The sequence below is a fragment of the Triturus cristatus genome, chromosome 6 (genome assembly GCF_964204655.1).
Source record: "Triturus cristatus chromosome 6, aTriCri1.1, whole genome shotgun sequence".
NCBI classification, from domain to species: domain Eukaryota; kingdom Metazoa; phylum Chordata; class Amphibia; order Caudata; family Salamandridae; genus Triturus; species Triturus cristatus.
Window position 1 is genome coordinate 157,190,135 of NC_140589.1, and position 25,497 is coordinate 157,215,631.

The 25,497-nt window shown below is 44.1% G+C and overlaps 1 protein-coding gene across 1 annotated transcript in view; it reads right to left on the reverse strand.

Annotated features, from left to right (window-relative positions):
- The window catches only part of PARP1 (poly(ADP-ribose) polymerase 1), a 331,612-nt gene that overhangs the window by 244,899 nt on the left and 61,216 nt on the right, over positions 1–25,497 (reverse strand). Inside the window, exons 3-4 of the mRNA XM_085610418.1 lie at positions 8,987–9,105; positions 6,241–6,455 (exon numbers count right to left, since the gene is read on the reverse strand). Of these exons, the coding sequence (XP_085466544.1) occupies positions 6,241–6,455; positions 8,987–9,105 (334 nt within the window). The remainder of the gene's footprint in view (positions 1–6,240; positions 6,456–8,986; positions 9,106–25,497) is intronic.

The following is a 25,497-nucleotide window of genomic DNA, read 5'->3' on the forward strand; positions in this document are numbered from 1 at the left end:
GGCACAAACCTTCACCAAACATGTCCAACTGTTTTTTCACGTCTTTGGTAGACATGACCTATATGGTTTACTTTAACTTCTTTGGGTGCTTCCTTGTGCCTCTGATCATCATGCTGATCATTTATGCTCAAATTTTCATCGCGGTGAAGAAGCAGATCCGTCGTGTTATGGCAGACAGCATGCATGGCAGTCTCCGGGAGAGGCAGGCCACCAGCATGAGGCAGGAGATGAAGACTGCTACATCCCTATTTATGGTACTTTTCCTCTTCATCGTCTGCTGGGTCCCACTGCACATTCTCAACAGCTTATCTCTGCTGTGTCCCAATATCTCCGTCCCAATACCTCTAGTACAGACAGCCATAATACTATCACATGCAAACTCAGCCATTAACCCAATCCTCTATGCCTACAAGATGAAATCATTCCGGCACAGCTTCAAGGCACTTTTTTCACGCAGAAACAACGTGGTGGTTCCTGGACAGAGTCCAGAACCACCTGTATGTATAAATACACAATAGAGTGACAATTTAGGCTGAAACCACAGTACACAAACTCGCAGAGCACAGCTGTAAAAGCACAATATAGCTGCTGCACCATTCCAGAGTGCCACAACTCTTTGCAACAATACAATTCTCCATTACAGGGAGGAAAAATACAAACAAATGTGTACATTTCAGACAAACAACTTGAACAATCTGTAGGACACAAACTAACTACATGATGCAGCCTTCCAAAGGAGACAAACCATGACACTATACCATGCCAGAGACGGAAAACAGAATCAAATTCTAGAAAATAAATAAAATACATTAACAATCCAGAAATACAAGCTACAGAATGCATAACTCAATAATTGTAGGGAAAATAAAAGGCATGTGGTAACATTAGGGAGTTTAGAATACAGACAAAGACATTGAGCCTTTTCATTAAAATAAAAAATAAAAAAAACAGTGACATTCCAAATCAAACAGTGTACCACAAACAAAACTACAAAAACAGAGTTGCCTGTCAATAGAGTTTTCGCTGATGGACTGCTTACGACGTACAGGTTACAAAGGAGAAGTGAAATGCAACAGTTCATCCCAATCACACAAACCTTGCTTTGACCAGAAGTCTGGAAAATGTATTGTTGGTTGCATTGCAGCAGTAACCAAATATTGCAAATCAATGATTGTTTTTCACAACTGTGCATTCGATAGCTCCAGCAAATCAGCTTTCATTTTATCTCCACTCAAGCATGCTATTGTTTTTCCCGATAAAGAAAAATAAGACCTAGAAACCCTGGCGAACTGTGTACTGATTTCTCTTTTGTAGCTTCACGCCAAGACCTTTGGCCCTGAAAAGTGTGGGTTGACGGCTGACCAATCCGCCATGTGCACGGAAGTTAGCCTTCTGCAGCAGGGGTTCAGAGTAGGGCCTGGTCTGGAAGCAGGCTCTGCTCTAACCGCTGCAGACACTCAAACCTACCCGCATTGCATTTGCCCCTTTTACCACAGTGCACAAAACGGTGGTGGACTACAGTGGCTAGAATGGCAGCTGGCAAGCTCTTGATCTGCTCTGGCTCGAGAGTCCAACACAGTACTTTTTTTCATTGTTGCTTTTTTTTCCACAAGTCTGAGTCCCCCCTGTGTACTGTCCTAGTTTCGCCAATCCGTGCAGTTGGCTGTCCAAGGCTGTGCACTTTTCTTTTTTTAAAGAAAACTCGCAAATGCGAGCTGACTTTGTAGTTTCAAGATGTGCAGGGGGGTAAACATTCAACCCTAATCCAGCCAATAACATGGTCTTAAAATTTGACAACTGACTTGCGAGTTCAATGGCATAGCTATACAAATGAGAGAACCCATTAAAGCTCGCTATAGCCACACCTTTTTTTCGAAAAGCAAATGTCTCAACAACAACAAAAAGGATTTTCACCAAGCAAAAAAATAGGCATGCTTTCGGAGTAAAGTTCTACTTTGAAATGACGTTTGGTGTAAAACCGTTTAGATGTCAGGTGAGAGCAAAATTGTTCACTCTCCTATAACTTTTTGCCCCATGGACAGTTCAAGGATATTTAGCTGAACTAACTCAACTGCCAAATGTCAGGCAAACGCAGCAACGGGGTCAAACATTATAGGCGAATTAAAGTATGCCTTTCAATGAAAAGTGTGACTCAAATATAACTACACAGTGGCTATCGCCACCTTGAAATGCGATATACATGTATATAAAAGTATAAATTGAGAGAGACACAAATGTTTTACAAAGAGAAGCACGTTATGTTATTTTCTATATTGCTGTATTGCCAGAGTTAAGGGCTCAAAGGCACAAACTGTACAATCTAGTATATAGTGGCAAACATAGGGTCATCCTCATCAACTTTGTTACCGAGTTGTGAAATGAACGTGATCGGTTCTGAACTCAAAAGAACCAATTTTGAGGAAGGGAGAGCACACATTAAGTTGGTTACATCAGGCTGATTTTTGGGAGCAGCAAAAATACAGCAATTAGTAGGATGATTGGTGGGTTCCAATCAAAGCACTGCTATGTGCTGGGGATGCATTGGGAGAGAAAAACACGTGATATGCTAGAGTATTGCTTTTACTTTTTAGAAATAAAACCAAATGTTTAAAAACTACAACTTTCCCATTAAAATGAACATTTGGATTTGTATATATATTTTTGTTTGTTTAATTAAAGAAAATTCCAGTTTGTGCATATGTATGATGTAGATTCGTTTCTGTAGATGTGTGTACTTTTTGACGTTCCAATTGTAATAACTGTTTTGGCCAAGTCCCCAGCTTCCATTGCTGATTCAGTGGAAGTCAATCAAAGTTTTCTGAACCGCTGCAGTGGGCTTACAGATCCACAAAAGCGCCGGGGTGCTAAAATATACAGAGTATAATGTCTTGCGTTCCTGTCATTTCAGTGGGTAGTGCCCACAATTCCACCCCAAAACATCCTCTGAGCTATTCATCGCTCTCTCCATTAGCTGATGAGTGCAGTAAGGGAGGTGGGGCAAAGACCTTGCGTGTGTATAAGCATCATATAAAAGAGACAGGAATGATGGGAGCCAAAGAGGAGGAGCCAAGGTGGCCTGACCAAGATGCTCATTCAATTGCACAGATCTGCTGATTTACAGGCTGGACTGGCCAGTTGTAAGTCTTGCTATGGAAAGCGTTCAGCCCATGTCACATAGTGAATCCGATGCATTATAGGCGAGTGCAGAAAGTACAAACATGACAACTTTGGTTTGTGGAGAGGCGCAGATATCTTGCCATCACAAAAAGACGTGTGGCAGAGATCAGATTGTGAGGCTGTATACCTGGATATTGGGACTGACAAATTGTAGCTGAAGAGATATGAACAGTGGGGAATAGAGATCAGGTGTCCAATGTATACACATTAGCGCAGACACCAGGACATACCATATTATAATTGTACACATAAATACTGCATTCTGAACATGTTTTATATTTTACACGGTGGTCGGTTATCCCGCAAATCTAACATGACCCTTGCCTTTTTTAAATTGACCTATACAACACTGCTTTACACAACTGAACTAACTTGCTTTCTACGTTTAATATAAATACAGTGAATTGTGTGTACTTTTCTAATTTTTGACATTTATCTAAAAGAAAGGAATTGCTCTTCATAGATTGTACTTTTTTATGCAGAAAAGTGTTCCACAGAGTTGACTGCCTCAAGTCACGGCCTCGTCTCACTCAAAAATTGTAATAAATAGTATATTACGCTTGGTGCAAACATACACACTTCTATAGCGAGCAGCCTCAGCCCGATACACCCCAAGCTTAAAGAGATTACCTAGCATTTAAACCACACAATAGACGGCAGACAACTCTGCACAATGGTTTTCCAATAAGCTTCATGAAGAAACAAAGTATAAAGTTCTCCACACCTTTATGGTGTCAGTATCACCTCTCTACCTCGTTGCCTGCAGTGATTTAGATGAAAAAATAAATTCGCGAAAAACTTAATATCAGGGAAAAAAAATCAAACTCAATCTTGCACTTACTTGACACCCAAACTATTAGTGTATTGGCCTTATTAGGAACTGAAATACAGATAATGTGGCCGTAAGCAGCTGCACCCCCTCAGGTGTACATGTTCTTTTGTGAATAATTATATCGAAATTAGTGAACATTACTGGGAACTACCCTCACACCTAGGTCAAAAGGACAATTATTAGCAGCACACCCTTCTCAGGGAGCATGTGATCACCAGTGCACTACTAATGTCTAGATAGTCCTCCAATCTTTCCAAAACTTCATTTTAACAATGCATTGTCATTTCTTATAGGACATTTTTTCTTTCCTGCAAAATATAACTGTGAACGGTCATAGTCCTTTATTCTATGATGTGTTATATAATTATGCGTCTCAATGCCTTTTGTGGTGAACCCTGCCTCCCCCCCCCCTTCGTTGAAGACTAGTTTCAACTTGAAGCATTCATTATTTCCAAGATTAGCTCAGCCTAATAATCGGACTTGCTGGTTTCACTGGTTATGACTGAAGGATGCCGGGCCCAAACAACTTTGCGTTTAGTTAGTACTCGCAGATGTGGAAGGAAGTGGAGCTTTCGGTCTGGGACCAGCTGCCCTCTAATGTTTGCAGAAACTCATCCATGGTCACCTCTGTGAGCTCAGGCTTCACCAGGTGAACCGCCTGGCAGGAAGGGGTCATCGAAGCAATGTGCCTTTATAAAAAGTTCTGCCCAGTTCCAAAAACCCTTCCCAAAGGCTCCGCTTACTATCGGACACAGAAACGGGCCTTCCTCCGTGGCCCTTGATCATGCCAAAGCACATGACCTTAACACAAGCCTTCTCAGGCTGCACCGAAAGAATCTGGAAACAAACTCTGAAAGACCAGACAGGCTTCGTATTCGAAAAACCGCTTACTCATGTCTTCTTAGGGTTTTATCCTCTATGCTAGTAGAAAATGGTTTACTTTCTCTCCTTGCTTGGATTCACTGTTGCATTGTGTTTATTTTTTCCTGTGTTTAAAGGTTTTTTTGGTCTGAACATAAAAATGTGCTCTTCCCTATATCTGCCTTCCAATAAGGTCACATTTCATTCTGTGTAAAGTACTTCTCTGTTCAAAACGTTACTTTCTTACTTAGAATGTGAATAGTAGTCATTCTGTAACAACTGTATATTCAATGATGAATTACAAACCTCCAGAGCTGCAGAGAGCTTGAGAAACCCCCTGGGTCACCCTTGCATTACCCAAAGAGTAACACTTCTGAGAGTATTTACCGCACTGCCTTTCAGAAGACACAAGTACACCCAAGATAAAAACAAGTGTACCATTTGATGGATGACGAACACTACACTGTACATAATATTCCAGATTAGAGTGGAATCTTTCAAGGAGCACAACCATATGGTTCCTGACATGATAGTCAAACCCGTACTTTAGGTAAGGCTTTCACCTCAGCACTGTGACACTTCTGAAAGATCACATTCCGTGCATTCTTGCAACATCAGAAAAGAAAATTGGTCACAAAGAAAAATAGGTCATACATGATAGTGCACTAGTCCAGAACAATCACACAACTAAGTGTACTATTCAACACTTCATCTATTCGACTTCTGTGATTTACGCAAGATGCTAAGGCCAACATACGCGGCACATTACCTTTGTGGTGCTTCTGGTACTTAGTTCTTTCTCCCCCTCTTTCACTAATGAATACAGCCGCGTTTGAGTTCAACACTGCCACTAAGAGAACCCACAGAGCCCTGTTATGCTATTCTAGAATGAATGGGGAATTCTAGAAGTGTTCTGTACTGGTTAATTAAGAGATTTTAGTAGGCCACTTCCTTCTATAGAAAATAAACTGTTCCAGAAAGAGTATGGACATATATCATCAAGTCCCATCCTATCTAGACTACTGGGGCTCTCGGGAGGACGAGAAAACAATGCCAGGCACTGATCTACAGAGGGCTTATAAACCACTCACAAAAGTACATCCAACAGAGAAGCAGCATACAGTATGTGGATTTTAAAGTAACAGGAACATTTAAAATATGAATGCCAAATTAAGGTACAGGCTACCGAAGTCTTCACTTAAATTTTTCAATCTGAATGATGGCATACGAAGCAGTAAACCTGCTAATTGCATTAACTTTAAAATTTTAAAAATGGAACATTGCATTTGAAATACTATTTTCCTGCAAGGATAAAAAAAAACCTGCAAAAGTCCCATGATACTATACACACATCCCCCCTGGCCACTTACCCTTCACTTTTGACAGCCGGCAGCTTCTTCTTAAGATCTTGCTGGTCTTCGGGCTTCAGAATCACGAAGCCCTTGAGCTGGCTGGCACTGTATGTGGGAAGAAAGCCTAACTCTTCACGTCGGGCTACAAAGCAGTCTGGGTGGTACCAGCGGTCAATCATTCCCAGCTGTGGCCTTTCAGGATCCACCATCTTTTTGGAGAGTCTAACCTGGTTCTGTTGGGAAGAAAAAATGAGTTGTCAATGAACCATGACTGGGTTTTAAAGCCTAAGCAGCTATGCAGTGAAGCAGATCTTTACCTACAATTATCCAATATTCAGGAAACTGCAAGCTGTGCAACACACCTTCCTCAAGAAATGCTCAAAAGGCATGGAACTCACTTCAACCCAACCTGCTCTGAGACAGTCTTAAAGTCTCTTTGGAGACTTGACATGGCGAGGACCAATTATCCAGTGCATCCCTCTCAATGACTCAGAGATCCCATGGTGGAAGGTTCAAAGGCAGAAACAACCTGTATCCCTGAAGCTCAGGAGGTCTCATACTTGCACCCAGAAACAGACATTTAATTGCCTGACTACCCACATTGCAATGTTGAAACATTCTCCACACCAGGGTCGAAGAATTCAGAATCAAGGGCTGATGTTCAAACTGGTATGCTCCTGTGGCTCCGCCATACCGAAAGGGAAGCCCAACTGTACAATTTAAAGGAACTTCAAACACTTATCACGGACAATGCTCGGCCTGTATTTTATGGTACCTCATATCTACAATGGCAAGCAACTTTACCAGGTGCATCAGGTATATTTTAGTGACCATATACCTTCCTTCCAATGCTTCTCTCCACTCCTTTGTACAGCACCAGGGATGAAAAAACATGGGCGGTATAAAACTGATTCAATATAAAATTAGAAAAGTGATACTGAAAGCTAGTAGTAAGAACTTAATCAAAAGCACACAGTGTTCACTGCCACATTCATAGACACATGGCTAGTGTCCATAAGCAGTTATAAAACATACTTTGTTACACATGCGTGAAAGCAGACCCACTGGGAGTCCATCACCAACTGAATGGAAACGTCATCACAGTAGAAGAAATTTTCTCTCACACACTCAGTACCTTCTTTATGAGGAACCATCACCAAATCTTACTTGAAGGCTTCTGATTGCTGTGTTAGCCCTATGTTCTGAAAACGCAATTCCAAGCCATCGGGACATCAGCAGCCAGGGGTGTGGAATTTAATAAAATATCTACTTGTCCATTGGGCAGGTTGCCTCATAAATCTACTTGTCCTGTAACAAAATCCACTTGTCCCTTTTGATCCATGTAAGGTAGCGACAAGTTATGGCAGTAATCTCATTATATAAGAGCTCTGAAATAGCCTCTCTGATTAGGTTGAGTGATGGAACAACGCATGCCTCAACAATGCATGCCTGAACCACGCAGTCTTAACCGCGACCGGGTCTTTACCACGCAAGTTCGTGATAAAGACATGATTGGTAAAGGGACATGTGTGATAAAGATCATACTCCTGCCCCTCTGCACTGAACCCTCAAATTTGGCACTCCTGCAGTCTATTTTACCCGCCCTATTATCTTCCCTGACCCCCTATCCTCAACCTTAATACTCGACATCCCCAGCCCCTAAAAGTTACTCCGACCACAGCCTCCCTCCCTGAGCACTAAATCCAGGCCCCACCACCAAAAACCTACCCCTACTTCCCCCTACCCCAACCCAACTGTCTTCTCAACCTGAAAGTTGCCCTTTTCTTGTCCCTTGCCCTGAGCCCTAAAACTCAGCCCCCTAAAAACTACTCCGACCCCAGCAGCACGTACTCTGTAGTGCCAAGAAGCGTAGCGAATGTTAAGTGGCAAGAGAGGTCTGTGGTGTTGAAGTTATCCACCCAGGCATTTTCTAGCTGCCGGGGAGACTGACCCTTTGCAAAGCTTCTGAGGTAACATATTTGCCATTTTACAGAACATCTGATTTAAATATGGGTTACCCTTACGGGCTATACTATTTTCTCTTAAATTAGAAAAAAAACAGTCTTCCTTGGTCCCAACCAAGTGAATGGCCCTTAATTTACTGATCTCAGTAGAATGAAAGGCTATGTGACCATGCAGGTAAATACAAGCCCATACAAAGCAGGCCCTAGTCCCCCACTGTGAGCAAGGCTCCACTGCTTCGTACTTGGGTTTGAGTATTTTTATAACGTCACCGTAAACCTTGTAATGCTATAGGGAAAAAAGTGGATCTCCCACAAGAATTATGAGTTGGCCATTATTAAGCAGCCATTAGTGAGAGATTTCATTATGTTACATTAGAAACTGCTAACACTCGTCATGCATTGAACAGCCTCCTTATGCATCCATAACATTACACTGTATGCATCTTTTAGACCCAATAGTCATGTATTCTAGCATGCCGGGCTTAAGACAGAAGTAAATCCATTCATGTAACCTTTTTCAAGGACATTAAATAAAAATACAATCTTCACCCAAACATAATGGACACGGCCGCACAAGCCCCTTGGATCTCATTATCTTCTCTATTTTATCATCACATTCTCTGCAAGTCCTTCCACTAGGATAGCAGATGGGAATCTTTACTGCAGCTTCATACTTTAGTAACACTGCACAGCAGAGACACACCACTAGGGTTACCTACTATTTCACAGAAATGAACCTCAGCGAGGTATGCACAAAGGCAAACAGCAAATGACACAACAAGCCTGTTTGATCTCCTTACCTTTTCTATTTTTTCATCGCATCCTTTGCAAGTACTCCGGTTTGACTTGGCATACTCAGCCATAAAATCATGGAGCGACTTTGGTCCCTTTCCCGCCCCTTTTCCATCCACGCTATCTCCTAGAAAAATAATAAAGAACATTAGGCAACAGGGACAGTCAAATGATTTTAATAGCTAGCCGCAGTCATTCAGTTTATTTAACCATGCGGCTAGAGGTTCTCAGAGTAGACCCGCAGTAGACAATGTACATGGTCTTGAAGTTTCTTTAGCCCAGTAGCATAAGTGCAGAGAAACCCTCAACAGAAGCGTGTAGAAAGGCATGCTCGCGTAGAGTAATGCCGCTTGACTGCAACCACTTCACAGGGACAGGTTTGAAATGTAAAGCTTGGGTTCTGAATATTTCAACCAGTGGGACCAGATCACCAAAAACAGGCAAACAGGAAAGAAATACCCAGAAGCCTTCATCAGCATATTTGTAACATTCTAGGACAGGGTAGAACGCTGTTAAGTAATGTTTTACACCGTTGTTCAAAATTACTCCTAAGGGGCACCTAGCCCAATGCATATGGAGAAAACAACAAGCAAGCCCCACTTAATACTTCCTGCTATCCACCAACACCACTGCTGGACAACAGGCCTAACAAAAGCGGAACAGCTCTCACTTCACTTTCCTGGATGAAAGCAGTAATAAACAAGTAGCAAGCACTGACAACACCAACTGTTTTGCCTTTTGTATCTTAAAGGATTTTGGTGTTCAGTAAGCCATGTTTTGGACTGGGCCTGTAGACATTCAACATTATGCTCTAGGTATGTTAGGACACGAGGTACCGAATACAAATACTAGTCTAAAAAAGGATTTCATTAAAATCTACTGACTTGGCTAGAACAAAAATTGCGGACGGGTCATTTTTCAAGAACAAAATTGGAGAAAGGGAGGTAAATCACTTTAGAAACGTGGATAACAGTAGGGCTAGTACTGCCTAGTTACCTAATTAAATAGTCTCTACTACGTGCTGGTGCCCCAACACTTACAATGCAAGTGCATGTGCACTGTTATGACCTAGCACCGTACCTCATCCACTGCTTGGACTTCTAACCAGTGGCACACAGCAGCCCTGCTACTGGGGGATGTAAGGAGCAGACAGAGGTGTTATCTGAGTCCAAGAAAACTGATGAGAAAATGAAGAGAAACAGAGATGAAGTGAAAAATGTAGCAAAGTGGAAGAAATAGGGGAGAAATGAAGAACAGAGGGAAGTGCTATGGTAGAGTAAAAGGATGACAAAATACACAAATAACCTCTTGGGTCTGAGCGACCTTCAAACATGAGCAAGGAAAAAAGAGAAGAGAATACTGTAATTAATCTGTGTCTAGAATGACAGTGCCCTGAACAAAGAAAGGAATCCCTTTATAGGAGGAATGCCCTCACTCACCAAAAGGTGACATGCTTCATCATTTGGGCTTTCTCCTCTCAGTGGGAACACCTAGTCCCACTGAGGGCTACGACCACCGCACTAAGAGGTGGGAGCTCAGGGATGTTTTCAATGATGTGGAGAACTAGGATGCTAAAATCCCGTTGGACAATTTTGGAGCAACCTCCCATTTCCCAACACATAACAGACATCTCCAAATTCTTGTTTAGAAAAGAACAGCGGTGGGTGTTCCGTTTAAAAAGTGATACATCAGGGTTGAATGAGGATATTCCCTGGTTGTCCTTTTAAGGTTGTGTGCCTTTCATTTCAGATAGTTCATCTGATAAATTAAAAGAACTGAGGGTTAACTATTCCTCCGCTCTCAAATTGGGAGTTTATCCTTAATGACATTAGAGGGTCTTGATTTCCATACATGTTATATATTCTTTATAATATGGGACCTCCTTTTGGTCATCAATCGAGTTCGCTGTGATCAGAATAATTCTTTAATTTGATTTTGACTGTTGCCAACATTGTGAACTTTTCCATTCTTTAAACACGAGTGGTTATCAGTCCCTTGCTGTCACCTAGGGACTTTGTCAAAGTTCTATAAAGTTAGCGCTCTGACCTTTTGGTGAGTGAGGGCATTCATCCTATAAAGGGATTCCTTTCTTTGTTCAGGGCACTGTCATTCTAGACACAGATTAATTACAGTATTCTCTTCTCTTTTTTCCTTGCTCATGTTTGAAGGTCGCTCAGACCAAAGAGGTTATTTGTGTATTTTGTGATTACTTATAGGGGTAAAACTTCTTGCAGGTCTCTAAACTTATTCCCTTGGACCCCCCCATTCCCTTTTTTGTGTGTTATCCAGAGTAAAAGGATGACCATAAGAAGAAAATGAGCATAAGGTTATAGAAGAAGGCGGAGCTGAGAGGGCAAGAGTGAGCAAAAGAGAATTAAAAGGATAATTGTATGAAAACGAAAGACAAGGAAGATCAAGAGTATGCACAAGCTTAGAAACCTAGGAGTGAATGGTAACAAGATCTAAATGATGTCCATCAGCCTCCACAGCAGGTCTAATGCACACAAGAGGGCATTGTCATCAGTGGGCAGCTCCTCCCCATCGCCTCATTACTTCCAGATTAAGTTTCAGCTTTCTCCACTACATGCCTCTACATCCTTACATGGCCCAAAAACCTCTATAAATGAACACACTCTTGGGGGTGACATATTTTATCTTGCTCGTGAAATATCAAGACCATTGCACAATATGAGGGCATATGAAATAGCATTATTGGCCACAATTTGCTGTCAGTCTCTTCTAAACCAAATCTAGAGTTCAGTCTTATTTATGCTCCTTGTTTCAGTAATAAGCTTAAGGCCAAGAAGCAGAGCAACAGAAGAGCCAAGACTAAATTGAGGAAACACCAGTGCCATACAGATAAACTATAGTACTCCTACCTTCTTAAAATATATGAACACCCTATTCAAGGGGCTAAACATAGGTACTGGCCATAAGATAGCAACTAAAACGAATATCAATCAATGAAAACATTTAAATTACTTTCTTTGTGGCTCCTAATCGCCAGCAATGTTATCCAGTTGTGACCCTCCAAATGTGTCAGGAAATAACTAATTTATTTCTTGATAAAATTATTATTCCACTAGGGAAGGCTATGAATACTAAACAACTAATGCCTGTCATTAGTTTTGTAGCTTTACCTTTTCTCTTTAATCTATTTCTTCAGAGGATTTGTAGCTTTTCCGTAAAAACAGTAACCTTTGGACTTTGGACTGATACAGCGCTAATCTGGTTCCTTGGGGTGTATGCCTACTGCCCCATTATCTGCCCTCTATCTCATCAGACTCATCATTGAGATCACTGTCCCAGACTGCCTAAAGAATGGCCTTAGCAGACTGCTATAAAAACAAATACAGAGTAAGAAACACGATCTCGATGCATTGGTTTTGGCCAGTCACTAGCATATCCTTCATTGGAAAAAAACATACTTGTCAAATAACCGTAAGCACATTTGGATATGAAAAGGTTACGGACTTGTAGTCCTGATTGTGCATAGCAGGAATTTTCACTAAAGTCATAAACGGTAGAATATTTTCCTGCTACCAGTGTGAATCCTGGAACATTTCAAATCCAATATTGTTCCACACAGTTAAATTCAGAGGGTGCAATTATTTAAATGAGATGCAACACCCTTCAGAAAATCTAGCTAAGCAAGATTTTTCTCCACAATGTAGACTGTAGTATGTTTAAAATAATCCCGGTAAATATCACTGCAGCATTTGTAATGTAAAAGCAGGCATACTCTCGATCATGGAGGGAAAGGTGCAAAAAAGTGTAAAAACTGACTGCTGTCCCTTTAAGAGGCGAAGCGCTTCCATCATGTACGTACAGTTGCCCCCCTCAGTGAGTCCTGTTTACGTCGAGCCTGGGCAGCGCATGCACTGCTCTGCAAGGCATGCTGTATTCAGGTATGGACTTGAAGCTCTGCCCATTTTCCGCCCATCTTTTCAATTGCCTCCTGTTACTCTCCTTTCTAAATGGTTGCTTTTGATTCACGAATAGGCTCAGTAGTCCCTCCTTAGAAACATCTAGTCTGCTTGTAACCTGAAATAAGGGCTGGACTTTTTACTTGTGTTGTTACACTGTCTGCTTTATCTACAGTCTGTAAGCACTATTTTCTTTAACTATTTCCCCCGAGCTCTGTTGGTAACAGGGCTGTAAATCTTGCTTTTAGCTTGCCACATTTGCTGTGCATTCAAAGACTGAGGTCTTTCCCCCCCACCCCCCTGTTTCTTGAAGTTGCTTTTCCAGCAGTAGATTTCAAGAGGATACTCTGGTTAGATTGTTTCCCTCAATCGCCACGGAGGTTAATCTCCAAACGAGTCCCTCTCTTCAGAAAAATAATCGGCCATAAATCAGGCCTGAGCGAGTTTTTAACACACCTTACTCCTCTCTACTTCCTGTGAATGAAGTACCAGCATTCCCACAGTGATAAGAATACAGGTCAAAGCACAGGACAAGAAGGCGCTCTGTTCCGCAAGCTGCAGCATTTTATAGCACAACACAGTCTGAGGGTCAGCGACGGAGACATTTATTTGGGTCATTATGAAAAACAGAACTGTCCAGGGGGAAAAAAACGAGCATTGGCATAGCCAATAGGTCTCGCTTTTGGGACCTTATAAGTATTTAGTTATGCAGCACAATATCCTTGGTGCAACAACATCAACTGTTGCATTGCTAAACACTTATAAGGTCCCAAAGGCGAGACCTATTGGCTATGCCAATGCTTGTTTATTTACTGTAGCCGCCACCGAGTATTAAACGACAGAGTGAGATAAGATCATAGGATATCATCAAAAGTATCACGTAATGCAAAGCTTAAATATATTCAGTTTAACATATTGCATAGAACCTTGTAATAAAGTTGACCACACCAGGTAGTAAGGTTGAAGGATGAAGGATTTATTGTTGAGATTCATCAATATAAGAAACAACCTATCCACACAGCATCCAAGTAGCATCTGACTAATAAGCATTCTTAAAGAGCTTCAATGAGTAACATTCTAGAACTGTACATGTAGAAGGTAGCTTGAATAATAATAGTTAAACCTTAAGTTGAACATAACATGAGAATATTTTAAAGTAAAGATATTACACACCTTTCCCCTTTACATAAAAAATTAAATAGGGAAAAGAAGAAGAAAGAAGGGTTTTTTGTTAGACAACTCTTCAGTACATAAGATATTTTATCATGTAGAGGAGCAATCCTACTTAAATTCCAAATGCGACCATCATTTAGTTTAACAGCATTCTGAATTTTTTTTTTTTAACAAATGGAGAAGAAAATTTAGAAAGACTACCAGATTTCTGGGGTAAACGAACTTTCACTTTGTCTCCCACACATACACATGTATGCGAAAAAGCATGTCTAGCGTCAAAGTAATTTTTTCTTTTCAAAGTTTTTAACTTTTGTGAATCCTTACAATGAACAGCATTAGAAACACCAACACCTGAAAACCCTTCTGAATTCGCATTAATGCGTTTATCTCTCATCCAAAGATGAAAGAGTTGTGTATTGGGACTGCGCCCTCTAAACAGTTCAAAAGGAACTTTATTAGTGGTGGAATGGCGTGTGAGACGATCGACTCTCACACGTTCTGCAATTTCTAACCTCCAGTCTTTTCCTTGAAGTTTGGCCAATTGGATAGACACTTTGAGGACACGATTAAACCGCTCTACCATCCCGTTGGTCTCGGGATGATAGAGAGCACACCGTTTATGTCCGATACCATTCCTTGACAAATACTCCTCCATTTCCTTTGAGACCAACTGGACTCCATTATCTGTTAAAAGAGAGTCAGGAAGACCCTCCCTGGCAAAAATTTCCTCTAGAAATTTGATAACATCTTTGGTTTCAGTGTTCCGTACAATTTTGATCTCTGGCCATCTAGAAAACTTATCAAAACCAACCAACACATAGCACTGATCAGAAGATCCAGAAATGGGTCCTAGCAGATCAAGAGCAATTTCTTCCCAGCACCTGGTAAGCTCCTCACGTATCACCATGGGTTGAACTCTCGTTGAACTCTCGTCATTAATGTTTTGTCACACGTATTGCACACTGCACAATCTATCACCAATCGTTCAACTTGAAGATCAATGCCAGGCCACCAGAAATGTAGGCGAATTCTTTCTTTGGTCTTTTGAAACACCCAGATGTGCCTGATGAATGATTCTTGATCTGACAGAACAGGGAGGCACAAGTTTCGTACCCCTCCATAGTACTCCAGAGCTGATAGACAATTCATCACGAACATTCCAATATTGACGAACTTCCTCATTTAGCCCCTTCATACCTTTCCACCCTTCTGTCACCAATTGAGATACCTTCGTGAGAACATCATTACTCAACGAATCTTTCCACTCATTTTCACTCAAAACATCTGTTATTATTTCACATACTTTGCATTCATAGTCATCCCACAAGTCACCCATATTTTCGGGATTAGGATTTGAATTGGTTTGAACAAGGCGAGAAAGACAATCTGACACTTTGTTTTCTACTCCAGGTATGTAATTTACCACAAAATCATAATCCCGGTGGGCAACAATCCACCTGAAAATTCTTGAAGAAACAGCATCTAAACTCTTTTTAGTAAACAAGCCTTTCAATGGTTTGTGGTCTGAGCGTACAATAAAAGCTTCCCCACAGAAATTTCTTTTAATTTCCTAATGGCCCAGAAAATACACAGACTCTTTCTCTATGACTGAGTATTGAACTTCTGGTCCTACTAGTGTCCTAGAGAGAAACATAATGGTCACTTCTTTACCATCCTTGACTTGTTTAAGGACTGCACCCAGCCCCTTTGAACTAGCATTAGTAAGCAAGACTGACTTAGCCGTAGTATCAAAACTGCGGAGTGAAGGTGCACTACCTAAATATCATCAAACTCCACCTGGCAATTGGGAGACCACACACATTTTACACCTTTCTTTAAAAGTGACCTTAGAGCAAAAGTACGTGAGGCAAACTGAGGAACAAATTTATTATAATATTATGCCATACCTAGGAAAGTGATCAACTCATCTCTGGTCTGAGGTTCTGAAAGACCCTCAATAGTTTTCACCAAATGATCTTGTGGTTTCACACCCCCCTTTGTTAGTTTATGTCCTAAGTAGTCAATTTCTGAAAGATTGAACTTGCACTTACTCCCATGAAGAGTCAAACCACGAGACTTAAACCTAGTTAAGACAGCCCTGAGTCTCTCATCATGTTCTTTCTGTGATGAACCATGTATCAGAACATCGTACTGATATATTTTTACGCCTGCTAACCCATGTAAGACATCTTCCATAGCTCGTTGGAAGAAAGAAGCAGCAGAATTGAGACCAAAAGGAAGGCGTGTAAACTTATTGGTCCGAAAAGGCGCGATGAAAGCGGTCAAGTTCATGGAATCGCTATCTATCTTGATTTGATGGTATGCTGCTCTCAGGTCTAAGGTGGAAAATACTTCTGCCCCTGGTGGGTGACCTCACACCAGGTAAAATTATCAAAATATTCCCTTATTCATACACTGGCTGTCTGCCCTTCACCTTAAGTGGGATTAAAACACATGCTGTAGCATTGGCCCGCCGTAACAGCTTATTAGACAAGACGTTCTTGATGAGCTGACAGAAGTGATGCGTCTGATCGAATGTTGTATGCTCCGTCTATACAGATGAAAAATGGACCACTCCCCCTGAAACCCATGACGAGCTGAACTCACGCTCACGTCCAACAACTCACCCTCTGCATATGTATAAACGCTGGAAATGCTAGGCGCTCTAAAATGACTCAAGTAGATAATCTAATTGGTTTGTCATCGCTGCAGATGCCGTATTCTGTGTCTGTAGTATAGCGCGCATACTCAGCAAGCGTAGACTCATAGCACATGTGGGCAGAGGGTGAAATACACATACTCGCGCCTACCAATATCATGAAAACACAATGTTTATCTATCAATGTACAGCTCACTAAGATATATTGCCATGGAGCCGGCCGGCCATACGTTTTCTCGTAGCTCCACCGCCTGGATTTTAATTTAAACAATCTGCAGGAAGTGCTTGTGGACGAGAATAAACATCTGAAGTACACATCACTCGATCACACTGCAGGGACCGGCACAACATGTGTGTGCAGCGGTCTTTACGCATCAGTTCGCTGGCACAGGAGTGCAGTATGCGCGACCCCTGTGTGCAAATACATACAGTAGTGCAGCTGCGATAGCCCCACTCGAGCTCTTTAAGTGTGGCCCGTAATATGCCTCACTGGCACCAGAGCTGTCAGTGTGTGCAGTAACCCCCAATGAGCTGATGTTTGTCACTGCATTGCACTGTCAGTCTGACTCTCAATGCAACTGCTGCATGTCCCTGCACGCATGGACTGACAGCGCTACGCACACGTGCTTGACTCAGCGCACTGATGTACATTACATATTTCTGAGCAATTAGCTCTTTCGCGTTCTGACAGCGCACTGAGCTATGTGCACTGCTCTGTATCAGTGCTGGCTTCACTGGCAGCGGCATGACTCAGTTGCATGCACTTTGAGAAGGCTCGCTCGCAGTGGTATGAACCCCTGGGGCATACATCAGTACAGAAAGCCCTCCTTAGGGTGTTTGATGGAAAAACAAAAGTCCAGTACGAGTCGACACTGTAATGTAATGTGACACTGGAGAGTAATACAGTTTTGCAGTGTAAATCAGTTGTGCAGTATAAGTAATAACACTGTACGTGGTACATTTGCAGACATCCGGCTGGGGCTCGAAGGATGAGCACTCGCTCTTCTTGGCGGGCATGCTCTCGGGCTTGACGCCCGCGTACAGGTGGTGGAAGGCAGGGAAGGCTGCGGCGGAGGAGGCGGAGAGCGGTTCCAGACAGGGTCGCACCACATAGCGCCCACCAGCCGCCAGCGGCGCTGCCTGGGCCATGTAGGGCTGGTAGAGACCGCTCACGGTGGCAGCAGGCAGCTGCGAGTGCACCGCAGACCAGGCAGCCGGGAAGACTGCGGATTTGGGCGCAAAGCTGCAGGCGGAGAAGTCAGAAGTCTCTGTGCCACCCGGGGCCCTGGAGGCCGCACCGTGCCCCACCTGGACGCAGCGGGACCCATAGCTCTCCTCGCTTTCATGCCCCATCAGGGAGTACACGTAATAGTTACTTATAGCGCCACTGGACGACATTTTAGGCTCCCCTCGCACTCTCATAAAAGGTGACACTTAACTGTATGCGGTCGCCTCACCGGGAACAATCATAGTATTTTGCAGGCTGCGTCCTCAACCATTGGCCACGACTTCCACGTGATCATATTTACCAATACAGAGTAAATCAATGCGCTAAGCGGGGAGACCGTGATTAAAACACACGACCACGATGCAAACTTACAAGTGCGCCGAGGTTTTGTGCACCCTTGGCCGTGGCTGTGTCTGCGACGGAGCTGCCGCAGGGGTGGCTGGGTTCACAGACTGCAGGGGACTATTTCTTGACGTCTTTTCAGCAGTAGAGTCAGTCCTATTCAAGCGTGCTGGGGAAAATGAGGTTATTTGGCTCTGTTTAGTTGTCAATAAAAAGAACATGCAACAGAAACCTCTTGGGCGCGCAGCCTTGCTACGGACCTGTGAAGCACTAAACAAAACAACATAATTTACCAGTCATGGATAAGAAATCTACATGTCAATGTACAGTCACCATATACCAGTGGCCCGTATACCAGAAGCATGTATTTTTGTTTGGGAGTTGCGCACGTGTGTTTTTCCGTCTCTCTCTATCATTTGCGTTGATTCGGAAACTTAACACGATTTACATACTCAGGGAACACATCTGGCAACCTAAAAGAAAGGTGATGTATACAACAACACATTCAATGGCACATACTGCCTCCCCCACACAGCAATCACCACGGCAGTAAGAATCTAAACCTCCCCGGCGTCAATGCTCACATTGGTTTGCTAAACAAGAACAGACTAGCCAAAAAAAAAAAAAACAAGACCCACAGAGCGTCTCCCTTGCGGGAGCGAGCAGGGGCACTATCTGTTTGCAAGTTAATTACAAACAGATGTCGCCAAAGCTCGCTCCCTCAAGGGAATAGCCAAACATGCACACGCTGCCATTGAAAGCAATGCAAAGCGTGCACGTTTTTGCCCGAAAAAGCAAATAGATTCCAAGAGGTCTCCTCCTATGCAGCAGATGCGCGCTGCGTAGGCGAGACCTAAAAACAGGACCAGGCAGCCTCAGAGCTGGTGGGAAACATTTGTAGTGAGGTCATGTGATGCGTGCTGTAATGTGTCGTTCTGGACATTTTTCCTGGAAGTGCTGTGGCCAAGAAATATAAATTTTAATCCAATCAAATTCTTAACATCCTGAAGGTCGCGCTCCACTCATGCATAAAGGGAGGTATGTACAGGCATCTATTCCCAACTATTGAAGCTTCTCCCGCGACATAACAAAATACAGACGACTAAGGACTGCATAGTTTGATTTCACCGCAGAATACTACAGGACAGACAGACGAATGCTTTATTATTTAATACAAATACAATTGAAATTGACACATGATCTCATATAGGAGCAATTACAACACGGCCGCCACATGCTCTTGATTCTCGGACCACTCCACTTTCTCTCATTTCACCAATATTGCTTGGAGCTGTGAACATGGCCACCCTCCGAGACTGTGGGACGCGCAAATGAATTTTCTTTTCACAGCTACGTTCGTTCGTTCTACCAACTACAGGCGCTACGTGTCTACCGTGAGCTTCAACCTTCAGTTCCTCTCACAGCAGCAGGAAGCATTGTTCCCAGAATCATGAGATTGTAGGTGGGCCTTTGGAAACGTAGAGGGCTTTGGTCTAGGACTGCAGATGTTAGTACGCTAGGTCTTTAACAAAGGCCACACCCACCATTGCCACCATCACCACATGGAAGGCTAAGATAAAGCAAACTAATAGGACCCATAACAAACTGCAAGTCATCTTGTTAATAAGAGTTTAATGAGCAGCACCGATAGTCTGTGGGTGTGAGAAAGTGGCTCTGTATATACTGTTCCTTAATAGGTACAGGGTGTACAGAGTCCACAGTCCCCAAGGGTTTGGCAGAGGCTAAAGTTAGATATAACCTTACTCTCTAAAGTGGTAGCTTGGTCGAGCAGTAAGGCAACATCAGAGGACAGTGTAAAGCATTTGTTGTACACACTCAGTCAGCAAATAGTCTCACACACTCAATAACTGAACTCTAGGCCAATGATTTATATATAAAAAAATACATGCTTGTTTTATTTTAGAACCAACAATAGGTATTAAAATATACTTTCTCAGAATGAGATGCTTTATATAAATGCTTTTGCAATATGCAATTGACTTTTGTAAACAGTTACAAGTGGTTGCAATAGGCAACACTATTTTAAACACAATAATGCATTGAATTCAATGTAAGTTTCAAGTTATTTGCAACAGATTACTTTTAGGATTACTTTTGGAATTCCAGGACTGGATCCTAGATTCAGTCCTGGGTCAGTACTTAGAATCAAGTGATGAAAGTCGACTTAATTGCTGTGATGATTTTTAAACCAATTTTAGCTATTTTAAAAGTCTACACTTAGAAAATATTTCAGAGAAAACAGTCAATGATTCCCTATGGAAGCAAATTCAGGTTGCAGGTACAGTACTGGGACCTTTATCCAAAACAGCTAAGTAATTACCTTTTCAGATATTATACGATTTTTAAGGAATATTTAAAGATTGCAGAAATTGACACTTAGAAGAAGTTTCACAGAAAAACAGTCAATGGTTTCCTATGGAAGAAAATTGGGTTACTGGTAGGTACAGTTGTAGGTATTTTTCAGAGTCAGCGCTGGGCACCAAGATCCAGCACTGGGAGATCACCTAAGAGCAGGCGAGTATTTTCGTTTTCGTTACTCGGCTGATTTTTGGTGAATATTTTAATATTTGAAAAGTCCACACTTGGAAGAAATTTCAGGAAAAAGCCAGTCAATGTTACCCTATGAAAAAAATAGAGTTATCGGTTTAAAGGTAAGTACTCGACTGGCAGATTTGAGGTTCTGGGCATAGACTGAGGGGTCCCCCAGGGTCAGGTAGGTACAGTTAGTTCACCCTCAGCGACACTAGGGCGGCCGGGTGCAGAGAGAGTTAGGCCCAATGTTATCCTATTAGGGATAGGGGGGCCTTGGTTGGTGGCTGCTGACTAGCAAGCTACGCGGCTGTGGGAGCTGGGCTCCTGGTCACTTGCTCAGGGCAAGTGGGGAAGTAGATAGGTGTAGAGGTTGCACTGCCAGCGCCACTCGGGCGGCTGGGTGCAGGGTGCTTTTGAGCCTTCGGGCGCTCACTTGATTTCAATGGGAAATCTCCGGTTTAGAAAAAGACTGCAAGCTCGGGGACAAGGATTCTTCAGGTGCCACCACCACTTCGAGAGGTAAGTTGGGTAGTTGGAGGATAGGTAGGTACCCCGGGAGTGGGCACAGGGGGCCGCGGGGCGCCGTGTGCAGGGCTGCCTTTTGGTGTCAGGAAGTCTTACCCTCTGTTGATCGCGGTAGGGGGGGCATCTTGTTCTGAGGCTGCAGGTTTCTTCAGGAGGGTCGAGGGAGGTCCTTGGGTGCCGGACTCAGGGTCACAGTCGCTGTGGGGTCGTCCTCGTGGTCTTTATTCACTCCGGCACCGGCCAGGCTTGGCTGGTGCAGAGTGTGCTGGGTTCGCGGTTCCGGGCTGATGCCAGGGATTAGAAGTACGTTTTCGAGTAGAGCCTCTACTCATGGGAGTCCCAGGGGTTTAGAGTTGAAGGATAGCCAGGTCCTCCGGGGTTTGTGAGGTTGCTGGCCACAAGAGATGCCGGGTTGGAGCAGGAGCAGATTCGAGGGTCGACAGGCCGGAAGGGCTGGGGCCAAGACAGTTGGTGTCTTCCTCTTCTCAGCAGCTGCAGGGCAGGTCTTCTTTCTTCTTGCTCTTCTTTGTATTTCGGAATCTGGGGAAGGAAGGTTCAGAGTGCCCCTAAATACTAGATTTAGGGGCGTTACAGGTAGGTGAAGGGCAGGGACCAAGGGGTCCCTGTCCTGGGGTGGTTACACCCCCTATCCTGCCTCTCTCCTGTGGGAGGGGGGCAGTAGCCTAATCCTGATTGGGTAGGGCTTCCCATCTTCAAGATGGCGAGAGCCCGGGGATGGGCTTCACCTCGCCTCCCCCACCTGAGGAGTGGGGTTGGCAGGCTGGCACATCCCCTGTCCTTATTTGGGGTTTCCGGCCAAGCTTCCCGCCAGAGTGGGGGGTTGCAGTGGCCTGGGGAAGCTCACAGAGGCGGCATGCCTTTGAAGCTTCCCCCTGCCCATCCTGGGGGAGGAGATTTAGCACCACGCCCAGGATGTGCATTGTTGCAGGCCCAGGAGAGCAGGGGCTCTCCTACCCAGGGGTCCAGCAACATGTCTGCTGTGTGGCAGCCTAGGCAGCCTCAGAACAGACGTAGGTTAGGTTTTAGGGGGCATCTCTAAGATGCCCTCTGGGGTGCTTGGTACATTAAATCCCACACTGGCATCAGTGTGGGTTTAATGTGCTGAGAAGTTTGATACCAAACTTCTCAGTCTTCAGTGCTGCCTTTATGGTACTGTAGAGTTCGTGTTTGACGAGCTCCCAGCACCATGTACTCTTGAAGGGCAGCACTGCACTTACAGTGCCCAGGAATGGACCTGGGTACTGTAGGGGCACAGGGCTCCTGCTCCTGTGCCCACACCATTGGCATAGGGCACCCAGCTAGAGGGGTGGCTGATGTATGCCATGGCAGTGTAGGTGATGGGCATGGCACAGAGGGATGTGTGCCATGTCGACTCTTTGTTTTGTCTTGCACCCAGCCTGCAAGGGCAGTGTGTGTGTGTATTTAAAAGTACAGGGCCTCTAAGGGTGGCACAATGAGTGCTGCAGCCCTTAGAGGCCTTCCCTGGTCACAAGGCCCTGGGTACCTAGGGTACCATTTACCAGGGGCTGACATGTGGCCAGGGTTTGCCAATTTGGGGTTTGTGTTTTTAGGGAAGGAACATAGGCCCTGGGCACCTGATTGGCAGGAGTCCAGGGCACACTCAGTCAAAGTACATTCAGCAATTCAGCAAAAAAGTGGGGGCATACCATACAGGAAAGATGGCACTTTCTCACACAACCCCCCCCCCCCCCCCCCCCCAGACGAAAGGTGATGAGACTAACCTTGCCCTATGGAGTCTTCATTGTCTAAGTGGAAGAACCTGGAAAGTCCATCTGCATTGGCAGTCCCTGGTCTGTGTTCCACTTCAAAGTCCATTCCCTGTAGGGAGATGGACCACCTTAGTAGTTTTGGATTTTCCCCTTTCATCTGCATTAGCCATCTGAGAGCTCTGTGGTCAGTTTGAACCAGGAAGTGAGTACCAAACAAGTATGGCCTCAACTTCTTCAGGGACCAAACCACAGCAAAGGCCTCCCTCTCAATGGCACTCCAACGCTGCTCTCTGGGGAGTAGCCTCCTGCTTATAAAAGCAACAGGTTGGTCTTGGCCTTCATCATTGGTCTGGGATAGGACCGCTCCTATCCCTAGCTCAGAGGCATCAGTCTGCACAATGAACTGCTTGGCATAATCTGGAGCTTTCAGAATTGGTGCTGAGCACATTGCTTCCTTTAGGGTGTCAAAAGCCTTTTGGCAACTAACTGTCCAGTTAACCTTCTTGGGCATCTTCTTGGAGGTGAGTTCTGTGAGGGGGGTCACAATGGACCCATATCCCTTCACAAACCTCCTGTAGTACCCAATCAAGCTTAGGAATGCCCTGACCTGGGTCTGGGTTGTTGGAGCTATCCAGTCCATGATGGCCTGGATCTTGGGTTGTAAGGGCTGTACTTGGACTCCACCTACAAGGTGGCCCAAGTGCACCACAGTGCCCTGCCCTATCTGGCATTTGGATGCCTTGATAGTGAGACCTGCACTTTGCAGGGCCTCTAAACTTTTCCAAGGTGGATCAGGTGATCCTGCCAGGTGGAGCTAAAGACAGCAATATCAAAAAGATAAGCTGCACTAAAGGACTCCAGCCCAGCTAGGACATGGTTCACCAACCTTTAGAAAGTGACAGGGGCATTCTTTAACCCAAAGGGCATTACAGTACACTGATAATGCCCATCAGGGGTGGAGAATGCTGTATTTTCTTTTGCTCCTGGGGTCATGCCAATCTGCCAGTACCCAGCAGTTAAGTCAAAGGTACTGAGGAACTGGGCAGCCCCTAATTTATCTATCAGTTCATCTGCTCTTGGAATAGGGTGAGCATCTGTCTTGGTGATAGAGTTGAGCCCTCTATAGTCCACACAGAACCTCATCTCTCTCTTTTCACCCTGTTGATGAGGTTTGGGGACCAGAACCACTAGGCTAGCCCAGGGGCTCTCAGAGGGTTCAATGACCCCTAACTCCAGCATCTTGCTGACCTCAGCTTTGATGCTTTCCTTAACTTGGTCTGACTGTCGATAGATTTTGTTTTTGACAGGTGCACTGTCACCAGTGTCCACATCATGGGTACACCAGTTTGTCAGACCAGGGGTCAGGGAAAAGAGGCTAGCATACTCTTGCAAGACTTGCTTGCAGTCAGTCTGCTGTTGGGCAGAGAGGGTGTCTGAGAAGATCACACCATCCACTGACCCATCTTTTGGGCTGTAGGAGAGGTCAGGGAGAGGTTCACTCTCTGCTTCCTGTTCCTCATCAGTCACCATCAGCATGGTGAGGTCAGCCCTGTCATTGTAGAGCTTGAGGCGGTTCACATGGATGACCCTTTTGGGTGTCCTGCTAGTGCCCAGGTCAACTAGATAGGTGACCTCACTCTTTCTTTCTAGGATAGGGTAAGGGCCACTCCATTTATCTTGGAGAGCCCTTGGTGCCACTGGCTCCAAAACCCACACCTGTTGCCCAGGTTGAAATTCAACCAGTGCAGCTTTTTGGTCATACCAGTGCTTCTGGAGCTCCTGGCTGGCCTCAAGGTTCTTGGATGCCTTTTCCATGTACTCGGCCATTCTGGACCTTAGGCCAAGCACATAGTCCACTATGTCCTGTTTGGGTTCTTGAAGAGGCCTCTCCCAGCCCTCTTTTACAAGACACAGTGGTCTCCTTACAGGATGACCAAACAAAAATTCAAAGGGTGAGAAACCTACTCCCTTCTGTGGCACTTCCCTGTAAGCGAAAAGCAAGCATGGTAACGGGACATCCCATCTCCTTTTGAGTTTTTCAGGGAGACCCATGATTTTATTTATTTATAAATAAATTTATAAGGCGCAACAGCTACCCAAAAAGGGTTTCCCGGCGCCAGGACAGACTGATGAAGTACAAGGGAGAAATTATTGGTTGAATAGCCAGGTCTTTATGGATCTACGGAAGCAAGAGTAGTTGGTTTCTTTGCGAATGGTAAGTGGCAAGGAGTTCCAGAGGGAGGGGCCGAGGTAGGAAAAGGACCTGCCACCCATCCTGGCAAGTCTGAAACGAGGGATCGTAAATTTCACAAGCGTTGAAGAGCGAAGGTGACGTGTAGGAATATAAGGGCTGACAAGAGTA